Source organism: Poromitra crassiceps (assembly GCF_964638095.1).
Source record: "Poromitra crassiceps genome assembly, chromosome: 13".
Classification (NCBI taxonomy): Eukaryota; Metazoa; Chordata; class Actinopteri; order Beryciformes; family Melamphaidae; genus Poromitra; species Poromitra crassiceps.
In genome coordinates this window covers 17,627,383-17,649,429 of record NC_139644.1, presented here as the reverse complement: position 1 = coordinate 17,649,429, position 22,047 = coordinate 17,627,383, and the positions used below count along the sequence as shown (strand labels likewise).

The 22,047-nt window shown below is 43.1% G+C and overlaps 1 protein-coding gene across 1 annotated transcript; it reads left to right on the top strand.

Annotated features, from left to right (window-relative positions):
- Nucleotides 1-20,780, top strand: tyk2 (tyrosine kinase 2). The gene is made up of 24 exons (XM_083648708.1): nucleotides 1-27; nucleotides 815-1,033; nucleotides 2,554-2,677; nucleotides 2,766-2,898; nucleotides 3,132-3,295; nucleotides 4,122-4,500; nucleotides 4,787-4,972; nucleotides 5,353-5,510; nucleotides 8,977-9,094; nucleotides 9,302-9,485; nucleotides 12,778-12,896; nucleotides 12,988-13,158; nucleotides 13,320-13,407; nucleotides 13,673-13,800; nucleotides 15,347-15,482; nucleotides 16,501-16,652; nucleotides 16,752-16,902; nucleotides 16,993-17,084; nucleotides 17,181-17,373; nucleotides 17,735-17,853; nucleotides 18,607-18,779; nucleotides 18,876-18,993; nucleotides 19,116-19,226; nucleotides 19,347-20,780. The coding sequence occupies exons 1-24, from the start codon at nucleotides 9-11 to the stop codon at nucleotides 19,491-19,493; spliced, it is 3,582 nt and encodes a 1,193-aa protein (XP_083504834.1). The 5' UTR covers nucleotides 1-8; the 3' UTR covers nucleotides 19,494-20,780.
- Nucleotides 20,781-22,047: the final 1,267 nt, after the last annotated feature.

The window sequence follows — 22,047 nt, the reverse complement described above, 5'->3', positions numbered from 1 at the left end:
GCCAGTCGATGACGCAGCGACACACTTGTATGTATGTTTGTATGTAGGCATGTTATAATGATAATGTTTTGTTGCTGCGCTGTATGCTACTGCTATTGTTACCAAGGATGTTCTATAAACTATTGTTATTTGTTACCCATAATGTAAACAATAAACAGGCTGCAATCCGGAAGGCCTTTTGACAAATTGATCCGATTGACCGAAGCCAGAACATTTTCCCTTGCTTCCCCCCCCCGGATACTTTCGTTTTCTAAACTGTAATAGCACATGCCCCCCCGCCCCCCATTTTTTTTTTACCGGACACTTTCTTTCGTTTTCTAAACTCTGTAAAATGACAATAGCAATAATAATAATCAATAATCACCAGGAGCATAATATATATTAATCACAGGAGCATAATATATAGGCTATTCAATCAATAAATACATAAAGGCATAGAGTAGAGAAATATGTAACTGTAACATTAAAAATGTCACGTGAACATAGGCTTAGGCTTTAACTACTCTGCAGGTTCTCAGGTCCCGGGACTCCCAGGAGGTCCCCAGCAAAAAGGGGAATCATTTATTTTCACTAGTCCTTCCAGAAGTAACACGACAGAATGTAGGCCCTATGACTATTTTGCTCATGGGTTTCATACACTTTGTTTCTGCTGTAATACAACATATACAAGCAAAAATCTTATCAGATGTTGGACCCTGGGACAAAATCTTACTGAATGGGGGTCCGTGGTCTAATTTGTGTCCTTGACGTGAAAATGTTTGAGAACCACTGCTGACTGCTCGTGTGTGTGTGTGTGTGTGTGTGTGTGTGTCAGTGTGTGTAACCCTCAGTGATTCAGCTGCCCCTAGCATGTCTTTTCGGGGGCTTTCCAAGAGAGCCCGGCCGGGGGCTTGTCCTGGCCTGTGTGAGCCTCCTCAGGGGCAGGGCGTCCATGTCTGCCTCTTCTGGTCAAAGGAAGGGGAGCGCTATCTGTCCCACACAGCCGGCCAGGTCACAGCAGAGGAGCTGTGCGTCTCCGCCGCAGAGGCTGTAGGTAAGACTGACGCAGAGGCTGTAGGTAAGACTGACGCAGAGGCTGTAGGTAAGACTGGCGTCAGCCTTCACTTCATCAAGTCAAGTCAAGTTTATTTGTATAGCACATTTCATACACAGAGGCAATTCAAAGTGCTTCACATAAAATGGTTGACAGGAAAAGAAAAGAAGAGAATAAAATGGACATTTAAAAGCATCACAACAAAACTTTAAAAAAGAGTATAAAAAGTGCATTAAGCAACAGGCGCAGCAGTTGCAGAAAGAGCTAAAAACTTATAGAGGACTCATTGGGTTTGCATAGTAGCTGTCAGCAGTTAAAAGCGACGGTAAACATAAAAGTCTTTAGTCTATTTTTAAAAGTAAGTAAGGTTGGGGCAGATCTGAGGTCTTCAGGCAATTTGTTCCAGCTAGCAGAAGCATAGTGGGTAAATGCAGCCTTCCCATGATTTGATTTGATCCTAGGGACAGTTAATAAGCTGGACCCTGTTGACCTAAGAGTTCTAGACGGTTCGTAGTGTGGGAGCAATTCAGCTATGTATTTTGGGCCTATGCCATTAAGTGATTTATAGACTAATAACAGTATTTTAAAATCTATTCTATGACACACTGGCAACCAGTGTAACGACTTAAGAACTGGAGTGATATGATCAGCTTTCTTAGTCTTCGTTAGAACTCTAGCAGCAGCATTCTGAATGAGTTGAAGTTGCCTAAGTTCTTTTTTGGAGAGACCAGAAAAAAGGCTATTGCAATAGTCTAACCTACTATAAATGAAGGCGTGAATTAGTTTTTCTAGATCCTCTCTGGACATGTATCCCCTAATTCTTGCTATATTTTTAAGATGATAACAAGCAGATTTTCTAATTGACTTAATGTGGGAGTTAAAGTTGAGATCGGAATCAATAATAACGCCAAGATTTTTGACTTGATCCTTAGGCTTCAGGGATAGAGACTCAAGGCGTACAGTGATTTTAAGCCTTCAAGACACACCAGGGTTGCCACATGCCTGGAAAGTGCTTGAATAAAAGTAAAACAAATTAAATCAAGTACTTGAAAGTGTTTATGATTCATAAAGAGGCCCTTAAAAGTGCTTGAATTTAGCCTACCAGACTCTCTGAGTTTGAGCCTTGTGCGCTCCGTCATCTCAAAATGGCGGGGCCAAGCTCGATAGACTTTCTTCCTATATACAGATCTACAGTAAATGCTGAGGATTTCAAGATTACTTTGAGTTTTAAGTGTTTATGATTCATTCTGATGTGTATAAGCATGACTGGAAACACATTTGCATTAGAGGACTTACGACAGTTACGAGACTGGTATATGTGAACATCTCTGTGAACAATTGGCCCGTCACTTTGAATTAATGTGTCCCTGAAAAGTGCTTGAAATCTCCAAACATGACAAAAGAGTGGCAACCCTAACCCTGACACACCCAGATACAGTAAATGCTGTTTAGCCGGTGGTTGGTACTTTATTCTGGCACTGAGAGACGTGTAACCTCTTTATTTTCTCCCCCACCCCCAGGCATCACGCCTCTTTGCCACGCATTGTTTGGTCTTTACGAGCCAGAGTCCCACTGTTGGTTCAGCCCAAACCACATTTTCAGTCCAGAGGAGAACTCCTGCCTTGTACTTCACTACCGTATGAGGTTAGTCAGCATTCTTGATGACACACACTGAGCATAGTTCCTTACAGTGACCTCCAGGAACGTCCACTAACTGTTTCCTCATACCCAGGTTTTACTTTCGGAATTGGCACGGCCTAAATGAGAAGGAGTCGGCGGTATCTCGTTATGCCCTGCGTCCTGGGACAGAGCAGGGGGGCTCGCCTCTGCTGGAAATCACCTCCTTGGAATACCTATTCTCCCAGGTGTGTGTGTGTGTGTGTGTGTGTGTGTGTGTGTGTGTGTGTGTGTGTGTGTGTGTGTGTGTGTGTGTGTGTGTGTGTGTGTGTGTGTGTGTGTGTGTGTGTGTGTGTGTGTGTGTGTGTGTGTGTGTGTGTGTGTGTTTTAGCCTGCTGTCCGTGGCTTACTGTGTATTTATTTATCATTATTCACGCTATTTGTGTGATGTAAAATCCTTGCCTTTTGTGTCCCCCAATAGGCAAAATATGATTTTGTGAATGATATCGTGCCGTTGGACGAGGTGCAGTCGGAGGATGATCTCAGTCGCTTCAAGAATGAGAGCTTGGGCATGGCTGTGCTTCACCTCTCTCACCAGGCCATGCAGACAGGCTGTACCCTACAGGAAGTTGCCAAAAAAGTCAGGTAATTCGTTGCTGAAGAGCGAAGTGAAGATGGTTTGGCTTTGGTATGTCATTCAAGCTATCACTTGTACTAGTGCACATGCCATTGAGAATAGTTTGCAATGCACATCCCGTTCACCCTGTCTAAAAGATTTCAGTTTCGTTGTGTGTTTGCTGAGTCAGCAATCACACAATGACAAACACGGGCACGCGCGTGTCCGTGCGCGTGCGCACACACACACACACACACACACACACACACACACACACACACACACACACACACACACACACACACACACACACACACACACACACACACACACACACACAGCTACTAGTGTGTATATACAGGGTTCCCACAGTCATGAAATTCCTGGAAAACTTATGGAATTTGAAAAAACTGATTTCCAGGCTTGGAAAAGGTTTGGAATTATCAGTGTGTTTTGGAAAAGTTTTGGAATTTACAGTTTTTGGATATTATATGTCACGTTAGGTTGATGCTTCACTAGTATTACATGATATTCATAGTATTCCCCAGAGCTGTATCATAGAAGAGTTGCAACATCTCCATTCACTCCAATGGACCAGTTTTTTTTACCTCACTGACAAGCGGTCAGTGAGGTCAGTCAACAGTTTGCAGCAATCACCTTTCTAGTTTTCTGTATTATTTTGAATATGTTGTGATTGTGTAATTATCTTCATAATACTCTATCTTATTCTTATCTACAGTATCTCCTATTTTCTGCTGCTGTGACAACCCGATTTGCCCTCGGGGATCAATAAAGCTTCATCTAATCTGATCTAACCGCTGCTTGCCGATAAAATGCTTCAATCTCTCTTCACAGCTTCCTGCGCTGCATCCCGAGGTCTTTCTCCAAACACATAGGCAAGGACAACTTCCTGACCAAGATCAGGATCCAGCGGGTGTTTGCAGACTTTGTGCGCACCTTCCAACAGCACACAGTGGATAAGGGGCGTCTGGGCTCCCAGGAGGTCATGTATAAATACGTCTCTACACTGGAGCACCTGGCACCGCGCTTTGGCATCGAGACCTTCCCCGTGTCCCACTTGGAGCTGAGGGAAGATGGCGACTCAAGTGGCTCTTATCTCAACAACACTCACGCCCACGGCGTCTCTGAAGCCAACTTCACAGCTTCGACCACGCACGAGATCCTGGTGTCCGGCACCAAGGGGATCCAGTGGAGGAAAGTGTCCGGGCAAAAGGTACGTGTAGACCCTTTTCATGGGGGCCATTTTGTGTCGAAAAGGCAGAATAAACATAGGTGCAAGCAAAACACTAATGACGGTTTCCAAATTCCAATCATGGATGTTTGAAACCCTCATTAGTGTTTTGCTTGCACCTGTGTTAACCCTGCCTTTTCAACACAAAATGGCCCCCTGTGAGAAGGGTCTATTCTGTGCCTCTGATGTCCTCTTTCTGCGGTGCGTAGCGTTCTTCTGCTCGTGTGCTCTTGGCAGCGCAATCAGTGTCAGTGTCTCTTTCCCCCAGGCTCAGGAGAACAGTTACTACAGGAATGATTACATGGGTTACACGAAGAAAACAAAGAAGCAGTCCAGCCAGCCCAGTGTCAACACGCCCGATGAATGGACGTCGTTCTGTGACTTCCCTGAAATATCGCACATATCCATCAACGGAGCTAATGTGTGCATTAGCACGCAGGACAACCACTCAATGGTGAGAGCACTTGAAATGTTCCGTAAAGGCTGCAACGCATTCATTTAATTGGTAAATGTTGGTTGGTTGTAAATGCATTCACTTAATTGATATACTGTGTATTGGTCGTTGTACTCATCAGAATGCTACTTCCTTAAAGTATCTGAATGTGCAGTATGCATGTTTGCCAAGGTGCACACCTTTTATTTTCTGCAGTTGTATGTGTGTGAGAGCTTTGGGTTGTTGGTATGCATTTCTACATACCTCTGATGGTAATCTGGTGGTGTTTGTGTGTGTGTGTGTGTGTGTGTGTGTGTGTGTGTGTGTGTGTGTGTGTGTGTGTGTGTGTGTGTGTGCGTGTGTGCGTGCGTGTGTGCGTGTGTGCGTGTGCGTGTGTGTAGGAGGTTCACATGAACTCCAGCCGGGAGGCCCGCTCCTTCATCTGCCTGCTAGATGGATACTTCCGGCTGACTGCAGACGCCCACCACTATCTCTGTCATGAGGTGGCCCCTCCAAGGGTAGTGCTGAGTGCAACAAATGGACTGCATGGGCCTATGCAGTGAGTATCTCCCTCTCTCCCTCTTTCTCACACACACACACACACACACACACACACACACACACACACACACATACACACACACTGTATATACACACGCAAGCACAAACAGGGGCGGGTGACTGTGCACGACAGTAAGCATGATCAGACCTGTAGCCTACATTTGACTTTTGGGTTAATAATGTCAAGGTTCCTGTCTGAACACAAATGTATCAGTCATTGTCAGAACTTGTGGAGCAATGTGTTTTCACAGCACCCCAAGTTTCGGCCATTTCAACCAACAAATGTGAGACTTTACTTTTAAATTCTCTAAATTGATGCAGTAAAAAAAAAAGAAGCTTGATTTTGAGTTGGTGTGTACTAGTCAGAGTTGTCCTGATCTCAAATGTATCAGTCATTGTCAGAACCAATGGAGCAATGTGTTTTTAACCCACCCGAATTTTTTAGAACTGAAGCCATTTGAAGGGACAAATGTGGGTCTTTGACTTTGAAATTCTCTAAAATTATACAGTTAAAATACTTGATTTTGAGTTGTATGTGGTCAGCTGTTGTCCTGAACTCAAATACGTCAGGCCTTTGGGACCTTTGGGGGGTGGCAGCAATAATAATAATGGGGCGGTGCAATACATTCCCCTGTCAGGCTGTAACGATGTGCACAGTGTGTTATATTATCACAACTCTGTCAGGCTGTAACGATGTGCACAGTGTGTTATATTATCACAACTCTGTCAGGCTGTAACGATGTGCACAGTGTGTTATATCACAACTCTGTCAGGCTGTAATGATGTGCACAGTGTGTTATATTATCACAACTCTGTCAGGCTGTAATGATGTGCACAGTGTGTTATATCACAACTCTGTCAGGCTGTAACGATGTGCACAGTGTGTTATATTATCACAACTCTGTCAGGCTGTAACGATGTGCACAGTGTGTTATATTATCACAACTCTGTCAGGCTGTAACGATGTGCACAGTGTGTTATATTATCACAACTCTGTCAGGCTGTAACGATGTGCACAGTGTGTTATATTATCACAACTCTGTCAGGCTGTAACGATGTGCACAGTGTGTTATATTATCACAACTCTGTCAGGCTGTAACGATGTGCACAGTGTGTTATATTATCACAACTCTGTCAGGCTGTAACGATGTGCACAGTGTGTTATATTATCACAACTCTGTCAGGCTGTAACGATGTGCACAGTGTGTTATATCACAACTCTGTCAGGCTGTAACGATGTGCACAGTGTGTTATATCACAACTCTGTCAGGCTGTAACGATGTGCACAGTGTGTTATATTATCACAACTCTGTCAGGCTGTAACGATGTGCACAGTGTGTTATATCACAACTCTGTCAGGCTGTAACGATGTGCACAGTGTGTTATATTATCACAACTCTGTCAGGCTGTAACGATGTGCACAGTGTGTTATATTATCACAACTCTGTCAGGCTGTAACGATGTGCACAGTGTGTTATATTATCACAACTCTGTCAGGCTGTAACGATGTGCACAGTGTGTTATATCACAACTCTGTCAGGCTGTAACGATGTGCACAGTGTGTTATATTATCACAACTCTGTCAGGCTGTAACGATGTGCACAGTGTGTTATATTATCACAACTCTGTCAGGCTGTAACGATGTGCACAGTGTGTTATATTATCACAACTCTGTCAAGCTGTAACGATGTGCACAGTGTGTTATATTATCACAACTCTGTCAGGCTGTAACGATGTGCACAGTGTGTTATATTATCACAACTCTGTCAGGCTGTAACGATGTGCACAGTGTGTTATATTATCACAACTCTGTCAAGCTGTAACGATGTGCACAGTGTGTTATATCACAACTCTGTCAGGCTGTAACGATGTGCACAGTGTGTTATATTATCACAACTCTGTCAGGCTGTAACGATGTGCACAGTGTGTTATATTATCACAACTCTGTCAGGCTGTAACGATGTGCACAGTGTGTTATATTATCACAACTCTGTCAGGCTGTAACGATGTGCACAGTGTGTTATATTATCACAACTCTGTCAGGCTGTAACGATGTGCACAGTGTGTTATATCACAACTCTGTCAGGCTGTAACGATGTGCACAGTGTGTTATATTATCACAACTCTGTCAGGCTGTAACGATGTGCACAGTGTGTTATATTATCATAACTCTGTCAGGCTGTAACGATGTGCACAGTGTGTTATATTATCACAACTCTGTCAGGGTGTAACGATGTGCACAGTGTGTTATATTATCACAACTCTGTCAGGCTGTAACGATGTGCACAGTGTGTTATATTATCATAACTCTGTCAGGCTGTAACGATGTGCACAGTGTGTTATATTATCACAACTCTGTCAGGCTGTAACGATGTGCACAGTGTGTTATATTATCACAACTCTGTCAGGCTGTAACGATGTGCACAGTGTGTTATATTATCATAACTCTGTCAGGCTGTAACGATGTGCACAGTGTGTTATATTATCACAACTCTGTCAGGCTGTAACGATGTGCACAGTGTGTTATATTATCACAACTCTGTCAGGCTGTAACGATGTGCACAGTGTGTTATATTATCACAACTCTGTCAGGCTGTAACGATGTGCACAGTGTGTTATATTATCACAACTCTGTCAGGCTGTAACGATGTGCACAGTGTGTTATATTATCACAACTCTGTCAAGCTGTAATGATGTGCACAGTGTGTTATATTATCACAACTCTGTCAGGCTGTAACGATGTGCACAGTGTGTTATATTATCACAACTCTGTCAGGCTGTAACAATGTGCACAGTGTGTTATATCACAACTCTGTCAGGCTGTAACGATGTGCACAGTGTGTTATATTATCACAACTCTGTCAGGCTGTAACGATGTGCACAGTGTGTTATATTATCACAACTCTGTCAGGCTGTAACGATGTGCACAGTGTGTTATATTATCACAACTCTGTCAGGCTGTAACGATGTGCACAGTGTGTTATATTATCACAACTCTGTCAGGCTGTAACGATGTGCACAGTGTGTTATATTATCACAACTCTGTCAGGCTGTAACAATGTGCACAGTGTGTTATATCACAACTCTGTCAGGCTGTAACGATGTGCACAGTGTGTTATATTATCACAACTCTGTCAGGCTGTAACGATGTGCACAGTGTGTTATATTATCACAACTCTGTCAGGCTGTAACGATGTGCACAGTGTGTTATATTATCACAACTCTGTCAGGCTGTAACGATGTGCACAGTGTGTTATATTATCACAACTCTGTCAGGCTGTAACGATGTGCACAGTGTGTTATATTATCACAACTCTGTCAGGCTGTAACGATGTGCACAGTGTGTTATATTATCACAACTCTGTCAGGCTGTAACGATGTGCACAGTGTGTTATATCACAACTCTGTCAGGCTGTAACGATGTGCACAGTGTGTTATATCACAACTCTGTCCCCCCCCCCCAGTGATGACTTTGTGCTGCTGAGGCTGAAAAAGGAGGCAGCGGAGGAGGGAGCCTTCCTCATACGGTGGAGTGCTCTCGACTATCACCGCATCATACTAGCTGTCCTGAACAGAAACCAGGTAAGATGACACCCACAGTGTGGGTCCCACACTCATCTCTGGGAAAGGAGAAAGCAGAAATCTTAGCAATACATACCTGTGCGTGTGTGTGTGCGTGTGTGTGTGTGTGTGTGTGCGTGTGTGTATGTCTATGTCTGTGTGTGTGTGTGTGTGTGTGTGTGTGTGTGTCTGTGTGTGTCTGTGCGTGCACACACTCGTGCCCCACAGAATGGATTGACGCCGAGCCACAAGCAGTTTCGGATTCTGCACAAGGATTCGATGTTCCGTCTGGAAGGCTGGGATCGAGAATTCTCCAGTGTGAAGGAGCTCACCGACAGCCTTAAGACCTTTGTGCTCAGGTCCGGCACAGACAGCTTCACTGTGAAGAAATGCTGTCTACCCAGAAACCAAGGTTTGTGCATATGGGATTTAAATTCAAGTTCAAGTTGTTTATTTACATCTAGTCAACAATGCACCATAGAACAGAAACATAAATTATGTGAAACAGAGATATGACAAACTTCACGAATGGCAAGATACACAAAAATAGATTATAGCAGATATAAGTAGGACATGACAGCCTACCTATTCTACAGTACACATACTATAGTCTAACCTACCCTGGCACCACCATCTTTAAACCCTCAAAGCATACAAGGAAAAACTTGCATGGAAAAAAACGCATGTGTTGCTGCTTCCTCCCAAAATTCCCCAAGTGTATTTTCCGGTTCCTCTGTGATATGTATGTGTATATATGTCTGTGTGTGATGCAGAGCTATCCTCTGTGATATGTATGTGTATATGTCTGTGTGTGATGCTGAGCTATCGGCCCAATCCCAATTCTTTTCTTAACCCTCAATCTTAACCCTCAAGCTCAACCCTCAATCTTAGTAGCCCTCAAAACTAAGTGTTAAGGGCTATCTTGCGACTTTAAAATGGGACAGCCCTTAAAGGCAGATACGTCTTCAGACTGTGGGGGGCAGCAATATGCCAAAGCTCCGGATCCAGTCTGTCAATTCAAAAGAAGAGGAAAAAAGCATCCCTACAAATATTTCCTTGATAATATAGATGTAGAAATTACGATAACCATTGTATTATCTTAGTTTAAATGTCATTTTATGGATTTCCGTTTTGGAGCCTAACACATTTGTTGTTGCTAACTATCGATAGTCAGTAGCCGTGCTGGTGCGGTCAAGCCATATTATTATTATTATATTATATTATAACATTGCTAACATTGCAACGTAGCCGAGTTAACACGGTCACCAGTTAAACCGAAACATGTTATCGGCACTGCTGGATGTTGTAACTACTGACTACCGTGTTCATGTGATAATAGTTTGCAGTTATCTCCCATGCTTTTTATCTAACGATCTATCATTACATAAACACTGCAGTCAAGCCAGCCCTCACGTCGGAAAGCACGGTCATTCTAGCCCCCACTTGTTTTGTGGTGCATACTGTAGCCTGGGAGATAACACTAGCCCGGTCATCTTACGAAAATGTCCGTGCAAACATTACACGTAGGCTGTATCTTGATAAAAACAACTCAACAACGACATTACCACCGAGAATTATGGCATTTCGTAACAACGTTAACAATGTTATAATATAATATAATAATAATAATAATATGGCTTGACCGCACCAGCACGGCTACTGACTATCGATAGTTAGCAACAACAATTGTTGTTAGGATTCCAAAACGGAAATCCATAAAATGACATTAAACTAAGCTAATACAATGGTTATCGTAATTTTTACATCTCTATTAACAAGGAAATACTACTTTGTAGGGCTGCTTTTTTCCTCCTTTCGCCGCCATCTTCCATCTGAATGGATCTAGCTGATGACATGCAAGGGATTCTGGGATCGCACTCACTGCCAAGGGTGGTCCTGGAAAATCTCAAAAGTAAGGGCCATACAGCCCTTAAACTTCACCCTTAACTCAACACACTGAGAATCGAGACAGCACTAGCACTTCGCGGGAGTGCGCATTTTTGAGACTGAGGGTTAAGATTCAGGGTTTAGATAGGAATTGGGATTGGCCCATCCTCTGTGATATGTATGTGTATATGTCTGTGTGTGATGCTGAGCTATCCTCTGTGATATGTATGTATATATATGTCTGTGTGTGATGCAGGGCTATCCTCTGTGATATGTATGTGTGATTGTGTGTATACAGTATGTCCAGTGATGGGCAAGCTACTTGAAAAATGTAGTAAGCTAAGCTATCAGTTACTCTTGATTAAATATAGCTAAACTACATTGAAGCTATCCCCAGAGAAATGTAGCAAGCTAAGCTACGAGCAACATGGCAAAAGCAGCTCGCTACATCAAAGCTACTTTTTTCTCACATTGAAATCAACTTCTTGTCAAAGAACAACTTTCCACTAAACAAATAGGCAGGCAAAAAAAACTCATTTTGATTGTTTATATTATAAAACACACTGAAACTCTCACTGGCACAATATTCAAAAACAGAACGTCTTCTTCATCACTGCCAGTGGCTCCCTCTGGCTCTGCCATCTTTCAAAGTTCATTGCTGATGTGACTTCGCTAGCACATTACATATTTTGCCCTACCCTTAACCAATCATCAGTCTTCATGCCTAAACCCAACCCAATCAGAGGCAGAGTAGTGCCGGGTCTTGCTGCAAGAGAGGCACGGTTGAGACAACAACACTAGTTGTCCGTCATAATGGAACTGGAAGTGCTTTATTGGCTACACAGGCACACTTGACATATGCAATGTCTCCTCCTGTTTAATCCAAACCACAGCAGAAATCTCCACTGCATGCTTTGCTCTCTGGCGAGTAGCTTGTAGCTTTTGCGGGAAGCTACAAGCTACTTGGGTCTATAAATAGCTTAGCTACTGAAAAAGCTCCTTGGTTCAAAAGTAGTGAAGCTACCACCAAGCTACTGAGAAATGTAGTTAAGCTATGTAGCTTCGCTACTTGTAGCAAGCTACTGCCCAACACTGAGTATGTCTGTGTGATGCAGAGCTATCCTCTGTGATATGTATGTGTATATATGTCTGTGTGATGCAGAGCTATCCTCTGTGATATGTATGTGTATATATGTCTGTGTGATGCAGAGCTATCCTCTGTGATATGTATGTGTGTATATACAGTATATGTCTGTGTGATGCTGAGCTATCCTCTGTGATATGTATGTGTATATATGTCTGTGTGATGCAGAGCTATCCTCTGTGATATGTATGTGTATATATGTCTGTGTGTGATGCAGAGCTATCCTCTGTGATATGTATGTGTGTATATACAGTATATGTCTGTGTGATGCAGAGCTATCCTCTGTGATATGTATGTGTATATATGTCTGTGTGATGCAGAGCTATCCTCTGTGATATGTATGTGTATATATGTCTGTGTGTGATGCAGAGCTATCCTCTGTGATATGTATGTGTATATATGTCTGTGTGTGATGCAGAGCTATCCTCTGTGATATGTATGTGTATATATGTCTGTGTGTGATGCAGAGCTATCCTCTGTGATATGTATGTGTATATATGTCTGTGTGTGATGCAGAGCTATCCTCTGTGATATGTATGTGTGTATATACAGTATATGTCTGTGTGATGCTGAGCTATCCTCTGTGATATGTATGTGTATATGTCTGTGTGTGATGCTGAGCTATCCTCTGTGATATGTATGTGTATACTGTATATGTCTGTGTGTGATGCAGAGCTATCCAACCTGCTCGTGATGAGGCAAGGTGTGGATCGCCGCACTCACCCCAACCCTCTGACCCTGAACCTGACCCAGTTGCGCTTCCATCAGATCAAAGACAAAGAGATCGTGCAGGTGAGGAGACCCGCTCGCCGCCTCCATATGACCATCTGTTGGTCCGGTGGTGCTGTGACTGACCCGGTAGCATTTTTGCGTTTGTGAGCAGGAACAGCACTTGGGCCGTGGGACCAGGACCAACATCTACTCGGGGCGTCTGCTGGTGTGGGGCGGAGGGGAGGACGAAGAGGAGGACGAGTTCAACAACAACCTCTCTGTCCGCAAAGGCATCCGAGTGGTCCTCAAGATCCTAGACGAAAGCCATAAAGATATTGCATTAGTAAGTAGACATTAGTAGTAGAGCCATATGATCTTCTGCTAAGCCTCTGATAATAATGTTACTGTGGCAGTTTATTGAATATGACTCTATCTATTTTTTTATTTATTTTTATGTATTTGCTGTTTGCTTTTTCACTAATCCCTCCTGGTTCTTTCTCTTAGGCTTTTTTTGAGACGGCCAGTCTCATGAGTCAGGTGTCCCACAGTCACCTGGTGTTTGTGCACGGCGTATCTGTCAAAGGATCTGAAAGTAAGAGCAATAAGGCTATTCAAATTCATCACCTCACCTCTACTTCTAGGTGTGGGACTTCCTCGTTGGCTACTTCCCCATCACACATTAGCAACAGTGTTTATTGTTGAATTTATCTGATCCTTCTTCCAACTGAAACACAAAACCCAATACACAACCACACTTGTAGTGCATCCCTTTGTTTTGAAAGTTTTTCCTATTTTGCATATGATGCCAGAGGTTGGGCCTCCCCCTCAAACTGCTCCTGTCTTTGACTTCTTCACAGACATCATGGTCGAGGAGTTTGTGGAGTTTGGGCCATTGGATGTTTTCCTCCGCAAAGAAAAGGCATCGGTGACTCCTCAGTGGAAATTCATCATTTCAAAACAACTTGCCAGTGCCCTCTTTTATCTTGTGAGTTGATCCTCCTCTGTAGTCTTTGGACACTATAGATCAGTGGTTCTCAACTGGTCTAGCCCCACAACCAACATTTTGCCTTAGTCGTGACCCAAATTTAATATTATTATTTCTTTAGGCCGACAGTTTAAATGGTGATGCTCATCAAGTTTCAAGAATCTAAATTTAAACTGTATCGAATATGAAATATTAAAGGCAGACTTTTCTTGAATAAAAAAAATGCATTTATACTGCATGCAAAAAACGGCATGGTTTTTGCCAGAAACTGCATGGGATTAGCATAAAGTGGGCATGTCTGTAAAGGGGAGACTCGTGCCCATTGAACCAATTGTGATTCAGATATCTTGAGGTGAGAGGTCAAGGGACCCTTTTGAAAATGGCCATTCCGCCAAAATTTTACTTAAGTTTGGAGTGTTATTTAGCCCCCTTCCCGACCACTCAAAACGGCCCCGCAACCCACTTCTGGGTCGGGACCCACCAGTTGAGATCCACTCCATAGATTATGCAAATATACAGTGTTACATACTGCAGTTAAACTCTAGATATTCTGCTGCTTTGACCACCAAAATCACCAGATTCAAATGTATTAATCTAAATCTTTAGCTTTTTTGTGTTGTGTGATGAAACAAACAGAAAACATTCAAGTTTCTTCTTGCATCGTTGAGGTTTTTGGTTCATTCGTGTTCGAACTGAATGATCACAACTAAGATAAATTGTTGCAAGTGAACTTCTGGGATCTTGCGCAGCACAACCATCTTCACTATCTTGTGGTTGCGGTGGCCGAGAAAGCTCAACGCACTGCGACTTAAGAAAACACATGCAAATAGACAAAATACACGCAAATTAAGAAAACATCTGCATCATCAATTTGACAACACATGCGGTGAAAATACAGACAACACAACCAAATACAGAAATGTGCTGCAAGTAGCACAGACGACAACGGCTGTTTCCAGGGGACACAAAAAAGTGATGAACCCAGCTGGGACACGCTTGTTGTTCAATGCTTTGTGACTTTTGAAGTTATTTAAGTTGGCTACTCATCAGTGCTGTTGGCCAATGACAGTCTGTCCTTTATCAGGAAGTCTTTATTTATCCCTTTTGTTCTTCTGTCCTTGCGTTTATGGTATAAAAAAAAAGTGTCTATTTGGTTATGTTGTGTGTATTTGTAGTGCATGTATTTGTATTTGCAGCGCGTTTGTCTATTTGTGTCGTGTGTATTTGCAGAGCATGCATGTGTCAAATTGATGAAGTTGTTTTCTTAATTTGCTTGTGTTTTGTCTACTTGCATGTGTTTTCTTAAGTTGAAGTGCATTGAGCTTTCTCGGCCACCGTACAGAATCAGATGGCTGTTGTCATTTCATAGGCCCAAATAAGTGGACCTAGTTTACCATACCGTTGTCTTTACGTGCTGGTATTTCACACCTGTTGTCTCAATTTGCCATTACCTGGTTTTGTGTTTAATATTAGCTGGTGTTGCCATTATGTTCATCACAAACTGCATTCCAGATACTTAATGTCAGTACCAATTTGATCATTATAGGAGACCAAGCAGCTTGTTCATGGCAACGTCTGTGCCAAGAACATTTTGGTGGCACGTCGGGGTCTGGAGCATGGCACCTCTCCCTTCATCAAGCTGAGTGACCCAGGCATCGCCCTGGCTGTCCTGTCACGTGAAGGTCAGTACCATCACCCTAAATGTCCTGTCACGTGACGGTCGGTACCAGCAGCTGTTAACCTCTCTCTTCTAAAAACAAAAAACAAAACTAATGTTACTCATTCCTTCTCAAACTACTTTCTACAAGTGCTACTGTATTCCATCAAAAAGTTGTAGCTGTCATAGATTGTGTTGCATAGTTGATTTCTCTACTGTTGACAAAATGTGATATTGTAAGTCGCTTTGGATAAAGGCATCTGCCAAATGACGTAATGAAATGTAATGGTGTGTTAAATCAAGCCTCACTTCTGTAAAAAGTCATATTCAGCTTCAGATGCTCTCTATTTTTGTTTTGCCTTATTTTAATCAGATAAAGGCACAGGAAACCTCACAGAGACCACTTCCTGTTGCCCGTTTCCCGGTTGTCTTGCAGTTTCATCATCTCACAGTGCACCACTGAGGCTCTCAGAAGCAAAAACTCGCCCTAAAAAAAGTGTTATTGACTTTTATGGGGACTTTGCTGGTTTAGAGCTCTTAGCAGTTTTATGGAATTAAGGTCATTCTTATATAAAGCAGCCATGCTATCCACAAAGATCATCTGAATTATACTTTATGCAACCATTTGTTCACAAATTTTGAACATTAATGAACTGGCTAAGATGATTTGCGAGTTGTGCTTTGGACTGGAGTTCCACCTGTAGAACACTGTGAGCTTGAGATCACATCAACAGGTTTAAGTTACTTCTGCTTTGGCTTCACAAACAGAGCCAGGAGCTAAGCCCACTCAGTGGGCCCACTGGTCTAAAATGTTACTTTTAGACCAGATATTTTGACGTGATATCGTTTTTTGTTTCTATTTTGGAAGTTGTTTTCTTTGTTGTATTATGTGTAACTTTTTGTATGTTTAAATTGCCAGGTCTCTTGCAAAAGAGATTTTAAATCTTTCTCTCCCTTTTTTAAGTGAAATAAAATAAAAGTGTTTTGTGGCTTTTTGAGGTACCTTTGAGGCTAACATTTTATCATCACTGTCTGCACTGCAGAGCGCCTTGAGCGCATCCCATGGATTGCCCCTGAATGTATCCAGAGCGGCGCGCCCATTGGCAATGCTGCCGACCAGTGGAGCTTTGGTGTCACACTGCTGGAGATCTGCAACAATGGTGATCTTCCCATGAGTGGCAGCACCTTGTCTGAGGTAGGCCCGTGCCACTGCCGTCACCCCCCGGTGTCACTCCAGCAGCCACACGCCACCCTTCCTTCTGACCTCTAACTGTGACCCTTTATCCCCCAATAGAAAGAGCGCTTCTATCAGCAAAAGGGTCGTTTAACTGAACCGTCCTCCCAGGAAATGGCCAGCTTCATCAGCATGTGTTTGACCTACGAGCCGGTGGAGAGACCCTGTTTCCGCACTGTGCTCAGAGAACTCACAGAAATCATGATCATAAGTAGGTTCTCGCCGACTTAACTATGTTTTCTTCTTTTCTTTCAACTTCTCCCGTTATAATTCATAACTGCTTTTTCATGTCTGTGCTCAGATCCTGATATATCCCCCAGTGAGGCTCTGCCCGACTCAGACCCTAGCGTGTTCCTCAAACGCTACCTGAAAAAGATGCGGGACTTGGGCGAGGTGAGTTCCTATTGCACATGGCCAGTGGAATGTACTTGTCCCTCTGTGGTCAAAGCTGTCCAAGTCAGTAACTCACTGCGCTTTGTGCCACTTCAGGGTCACTTTGGAAAAGTGACACTCTACTTGTATGACCCAGCCAACGATGGGACAGGGGAACGTGTCGCAGTGAAGGCGTTGAAACAAGAAGAATGTGGCCATCTCCATGAGGGCTGGATGAAGGAGATTGAGATCCTCAAGTCCCTGTACCACAGCAACATTGTCAAGTACAAGGGCTGCTGCACTGAGCTGGGTGAGTCCTAGCCACTCAACTGTCATCTGTCTGTCTGTCATCTGTCTGTCTTTACACCATCTGCTTTGAATAGGTTTGCTGCTATGCTTTAACAGTGTGTACATGTGCAAATGAGAGTTTGTTCATGTGTCAAACAGGCACCTCCTTTTTAGCTGGCAGCGCTCAGTAGATGCTTAAGGAAAGTGATGATTACTCTAGCCCCTGCTGTTACTGTGCAAATAGTGAAATCAATTTGAAGTGCAACTCTTTCCCCCATATTTTGAACATTCAACACACAGCATGCAGAGCGCTACAACAGAATAGGCAACAGCTCAGTCTTGGCATTTGAAACAAATCAGATGCATTTCTTGTACATTAACAGGAGGGCAGGTGGTGCAGCTGATAATGGAGTACCTCCCGCTGGGCAGTCTGAGAGAGTATCTTCTCAAACGTAAGCTGGGTATGCAGCAGTGCCTCCTCTTTGCCCAGCAGATCTGCCAGGTGAGACTTCTTTCTTTTAGCTCGGTCCTCTCCTTTACATTGTTCCTTGTGGTGTTTGTGCTATTGTTATAGCATCACGTCTTGTTTTTCTAATTCATGCTTTGCAACCAGCGTTGCCAACTTGGAGACTTTGTCGCTATATTTATTCAAGATTCAAGATTCAAGATTTTTATTGTCACTCCATGGTACAAGTATCACGTGTGAAATTCTTGTGCTCTGGCGACTTTATTTCTCAAAAGCGACTAGCGACAAATCTGCCGACTTTTTCTGACCATAGGAAGCAACGTTAATGTGTTGGATCCAGTTGAATTCCAACGGATTTGCACATAAACTGGTACAGTTGCTGCCGGGTTTTCTCTCTCTCTCTCTCTCTTTCTCTTTCTCTCTCTCTCTCTCTCTCTCTCTCTCTCTCTCTCTCTCTCTCTCTCGTTCTCTCTGCCTGTCTGATGAACACAGCGCTTCACAGTGCAGCCCCTCCTATGTTCTATGACCTACAGTATGCACTACCTCAAGCACTTTGTCTTGTTACTGTTGTTGTAAACCTGCTGCAAGTTGAATTGTGTAAATAAAGTTATTATAAAAAAAGGCTCAATGACACTGGTATTCTCCTCTAAAAAGCATGATCTTTATTGTATTGTATTGTGTTGTGTCTCTAGTCTCTAACCCAATACAGTTTTAATTAAAATCCTCTTCTTGGCCCATTCTCTCTCTATCATGTTTGTCCTTCTGTCTTGTTATTCTCTTCCCTAAAAGGGGATGGAGTACCTGCACTCACAGCGATACATCCATCGAGACCTGGCTGCCCGTAACGTCCTGGTGGAGAATGACAACCTGGTGAAGATCGGAGACTTTGGCCTGACGAAGCACATCCCCGAAGGATCGATCTACTATCGCGTCCGCGAGGATGGAGACAGTCCTGTCTTTTGGTGGGTTCATTCGTGCAACAGTTGAACAGTGTTCCCAGATGCCTCTGCCTCGACTCTGGCCAGTGAGTTGTATTTTTTCATGCGTGTGCTGTGTAGGTATGCCATCGAGTGTCTGAAAGAGAGCAAGTTTTCCTTTTCCTCTGACATCTGGTCGTTTGGTGTCACGCTGTATGAGATCCTGACCCGCTGCGACCCTCGCCAGAGCCCTCCGACGGTATGTCGACATCGGCCTCTCGCCGTCATCTCAAACATGCACATCTTTCAATGTGAGAGCGGTCAAATACATGTGGAATCTGTGTGTTCATTGTGAAATGTGCTCGGGTGTGCTTTTTGTAGAAGTTCATTGAAATGATGGGGAATGTCCAGGGACAGATGACTGTGATGGTGCTGATAAAGCTACTGGAGAGACCCAAGAGATTGCCTTGTCCCAGAGACTGTCCACATGATGTAATAGACATATTGCACATTAAGATATAAAATTTTCAGCGTTTTCAGTACACCTTATAGTTCCTTACTAAGTTCCTTACTAACACTTTATTTATTTATTTATTTATTCTTTACCAACAGGTGAAGGTGTTGATGGAGGAGTGCTGGGAGGCCGACCCTGAACAGCGACCATCATTCAAATCCCTCATTGAAAGAATTGAAAAAATTTGCAAACAATATTATGACTGGCAGTCTAATACGAATGTTTCCTTGGCTCAAATTCGTTGAGGAGGATCCATTGCAGTTCCACTTACCTACACGTCAACACTTTGCCTCTAGAGTACCCATACTGTATAACCAAGCGGCAACCTCCACCGCTGGAAAATGAAGCCAGCCTGCATTCTTTCTAATGGCCAGTAGGGGGCGACTCCACTAGCTGCGAAAAGAAGTCTGATTGTTTGGAAAATGACCGTACTTCTCACTTGATTTATTACCTCAGTAAACACTTTGCTGATGAGTTGATGGTCTCAATCACTAGTTTCAGGTCCTCTTCAATACAGCATGATGTTCATATTATACTAGCAATCTCACGCGCTACGCGCGCTCGATTCCTAGGCTCGCCCACTGCGTGGGCTCGCCTCACCCGCCCTGCAGCTTGCCCGCTGCGCGCCGCATTTGCAGCTCGGCCGCTATGCGGCCTCGCCCACATCATTAGATAATTAGGACAATCACCTAATTAAAAGATCTGGCTCCGTCAGGTCACCCGCAGGGGTGCTCTTTACACTTCCTGCAAGTTTCAGCCTGATCGGAGTCGCACGTAACACGGCATAGCTGTGGCCGGACAGAATTCTCCTCAATCTCACACACACACATGGACACTTCTCATTCTTATTATCAGAGGATAGGATGGTCCCATTTAGAGTAAAATAGATGATAAAGCAGACTATGCTTCGGGGCATGATTGACAGGTCGTCTGTCCAGTGATCGCGCAGCTCGCCGATCACGGACCAATAGCAGCTGTGCACTGTGGCTCTTCTCGTCCTAATATGGTTACTTCTGAATCAAAAAAGAAGAAAGAAAGATGGTGATGGTGATGGTCAGAATGCCAAACTCGGCTTCAAAACCATGTTCAAAACGGGAGTCCACGGACAGTCACTGTGGCTATGTGCATATTTGTATACAGTCTTATAACAGGCTGGCCAGGATTGTGTTTCCTGCTCTGCAGTGCCCCCTGCCTGCACTCACATAGCTGTGTAACATGCAGTAAGCTTCTTGTGGATGAAAGCACATCTGTCCTCTTACTTTTAACATAATACTGAAAATTCCATGTTTCTTGTCTTATGTAGGGGGGGTGTAGGTAATTCCTTTAACAATTATTATTCAAAGTGAACTTGTCTTTAAAACATGTTCACAGTTTGCATGTATCACAGTACGTATTAAGAATTTCTGTAAGTTCAGCAACATTAGGATCTTTCTTTTTGTTTAATTTTACATCATCATGTTTAAAATTACGAATGTGTTCTTTGCATTTCTTACAAAGGAGCAAAATTATCTAATAAACCATTTTTCACACAACCCTGTCATGCATGTCTTACTGGAATTAGCATAATACTGTAGTTGTTTTAAAATTTGAAAACTACCAGCTGTCCTAGGTAACAGTTCTCTGTCAGGTGAACCCACTGATCACACTCACAGTAGATTCAAGATTCAAGATTTAAGATTTTTATTGTCACTCCATGGTACAAGTATCACGTGTGAAATTCTTGTGCTGTGGACTCCGTTTACAACATAGTACAAGTATAACAGGGCATATGAGTGCAAAAACAACAAGAGACACAACAAGCAATAAGGCAGTATAGTGATAAGACAAGTCAGAGACAGTGGCATATTCACTGCACATAGGTGCGCATGTCGTGTGCATACTTTAGACGTGATTCAACATTTTAAATTCGGCGTATTTGACATACAGGTGCAAATAGCATATTCCTTATTAAACATACAATTAAACTGCGTTTTAAATTCGGCGTATTTTGACATACAGGTGCAAATAGCATATTCCTTATTAAACATACAATTAAACATTAGACATACGTAATGGTAGCAGCTACAGTACGGTACAGTACGGCTACTACACTGTGTATGTTAAGGAGTCTCGTGGCCTGCGGGAAGAAACTGTTCCTCAAGCGATTTGTGCGTGCTTTCGGAACCCTGTATCTTCTCCCTGAGGGTAGCAGGGAGAACAGGCTGTTGTGCGGATGGTTTGTGTCTTTGATGATCTTCACGGACCTCCTGAGGCACCGCTGTTTATACAGTTCATGCAGATCTGGCAACTCACATCCTGCAGATGGAAGAGACACCTCAGATATACACGGGCAGTTGGTTTTACACAAGTCAAAATAAAAATAGTGACAAAGTCTGAATTGTAGGTCAGGTGCTTATCTCCTGTCACTGTAGTATGAAGCAACTTCTGTGAACAAGTTTATCTGAAGAGAAAGCCAGGCCGCCACACTTGGTGTCAGAGTCCAGTTCTGTTTTTTTTTATTCTGTGATTTGGACTCATACCCCAGTCAAGGAAGATTTGACTATGAACACAACAATGACTTTTGAAGAGACTGTTGGACTAGTGAAGCAATCTATTTCTACATATAATGTTGCTTATTTGAATAGACAACTCCAAAATCACAGTATGGTATTTTGTTTTGTTTGTCACATTAAAAATAAAATTGCCTACATATTTTGGTCATGTTATGACTGGTAGGCCACCAGGGAGTGGTAGCTGTCATGATCTATAAAAATGTCCTATTTGAATCATGCTTTTCATAAATTTGGAGGACACAAAATA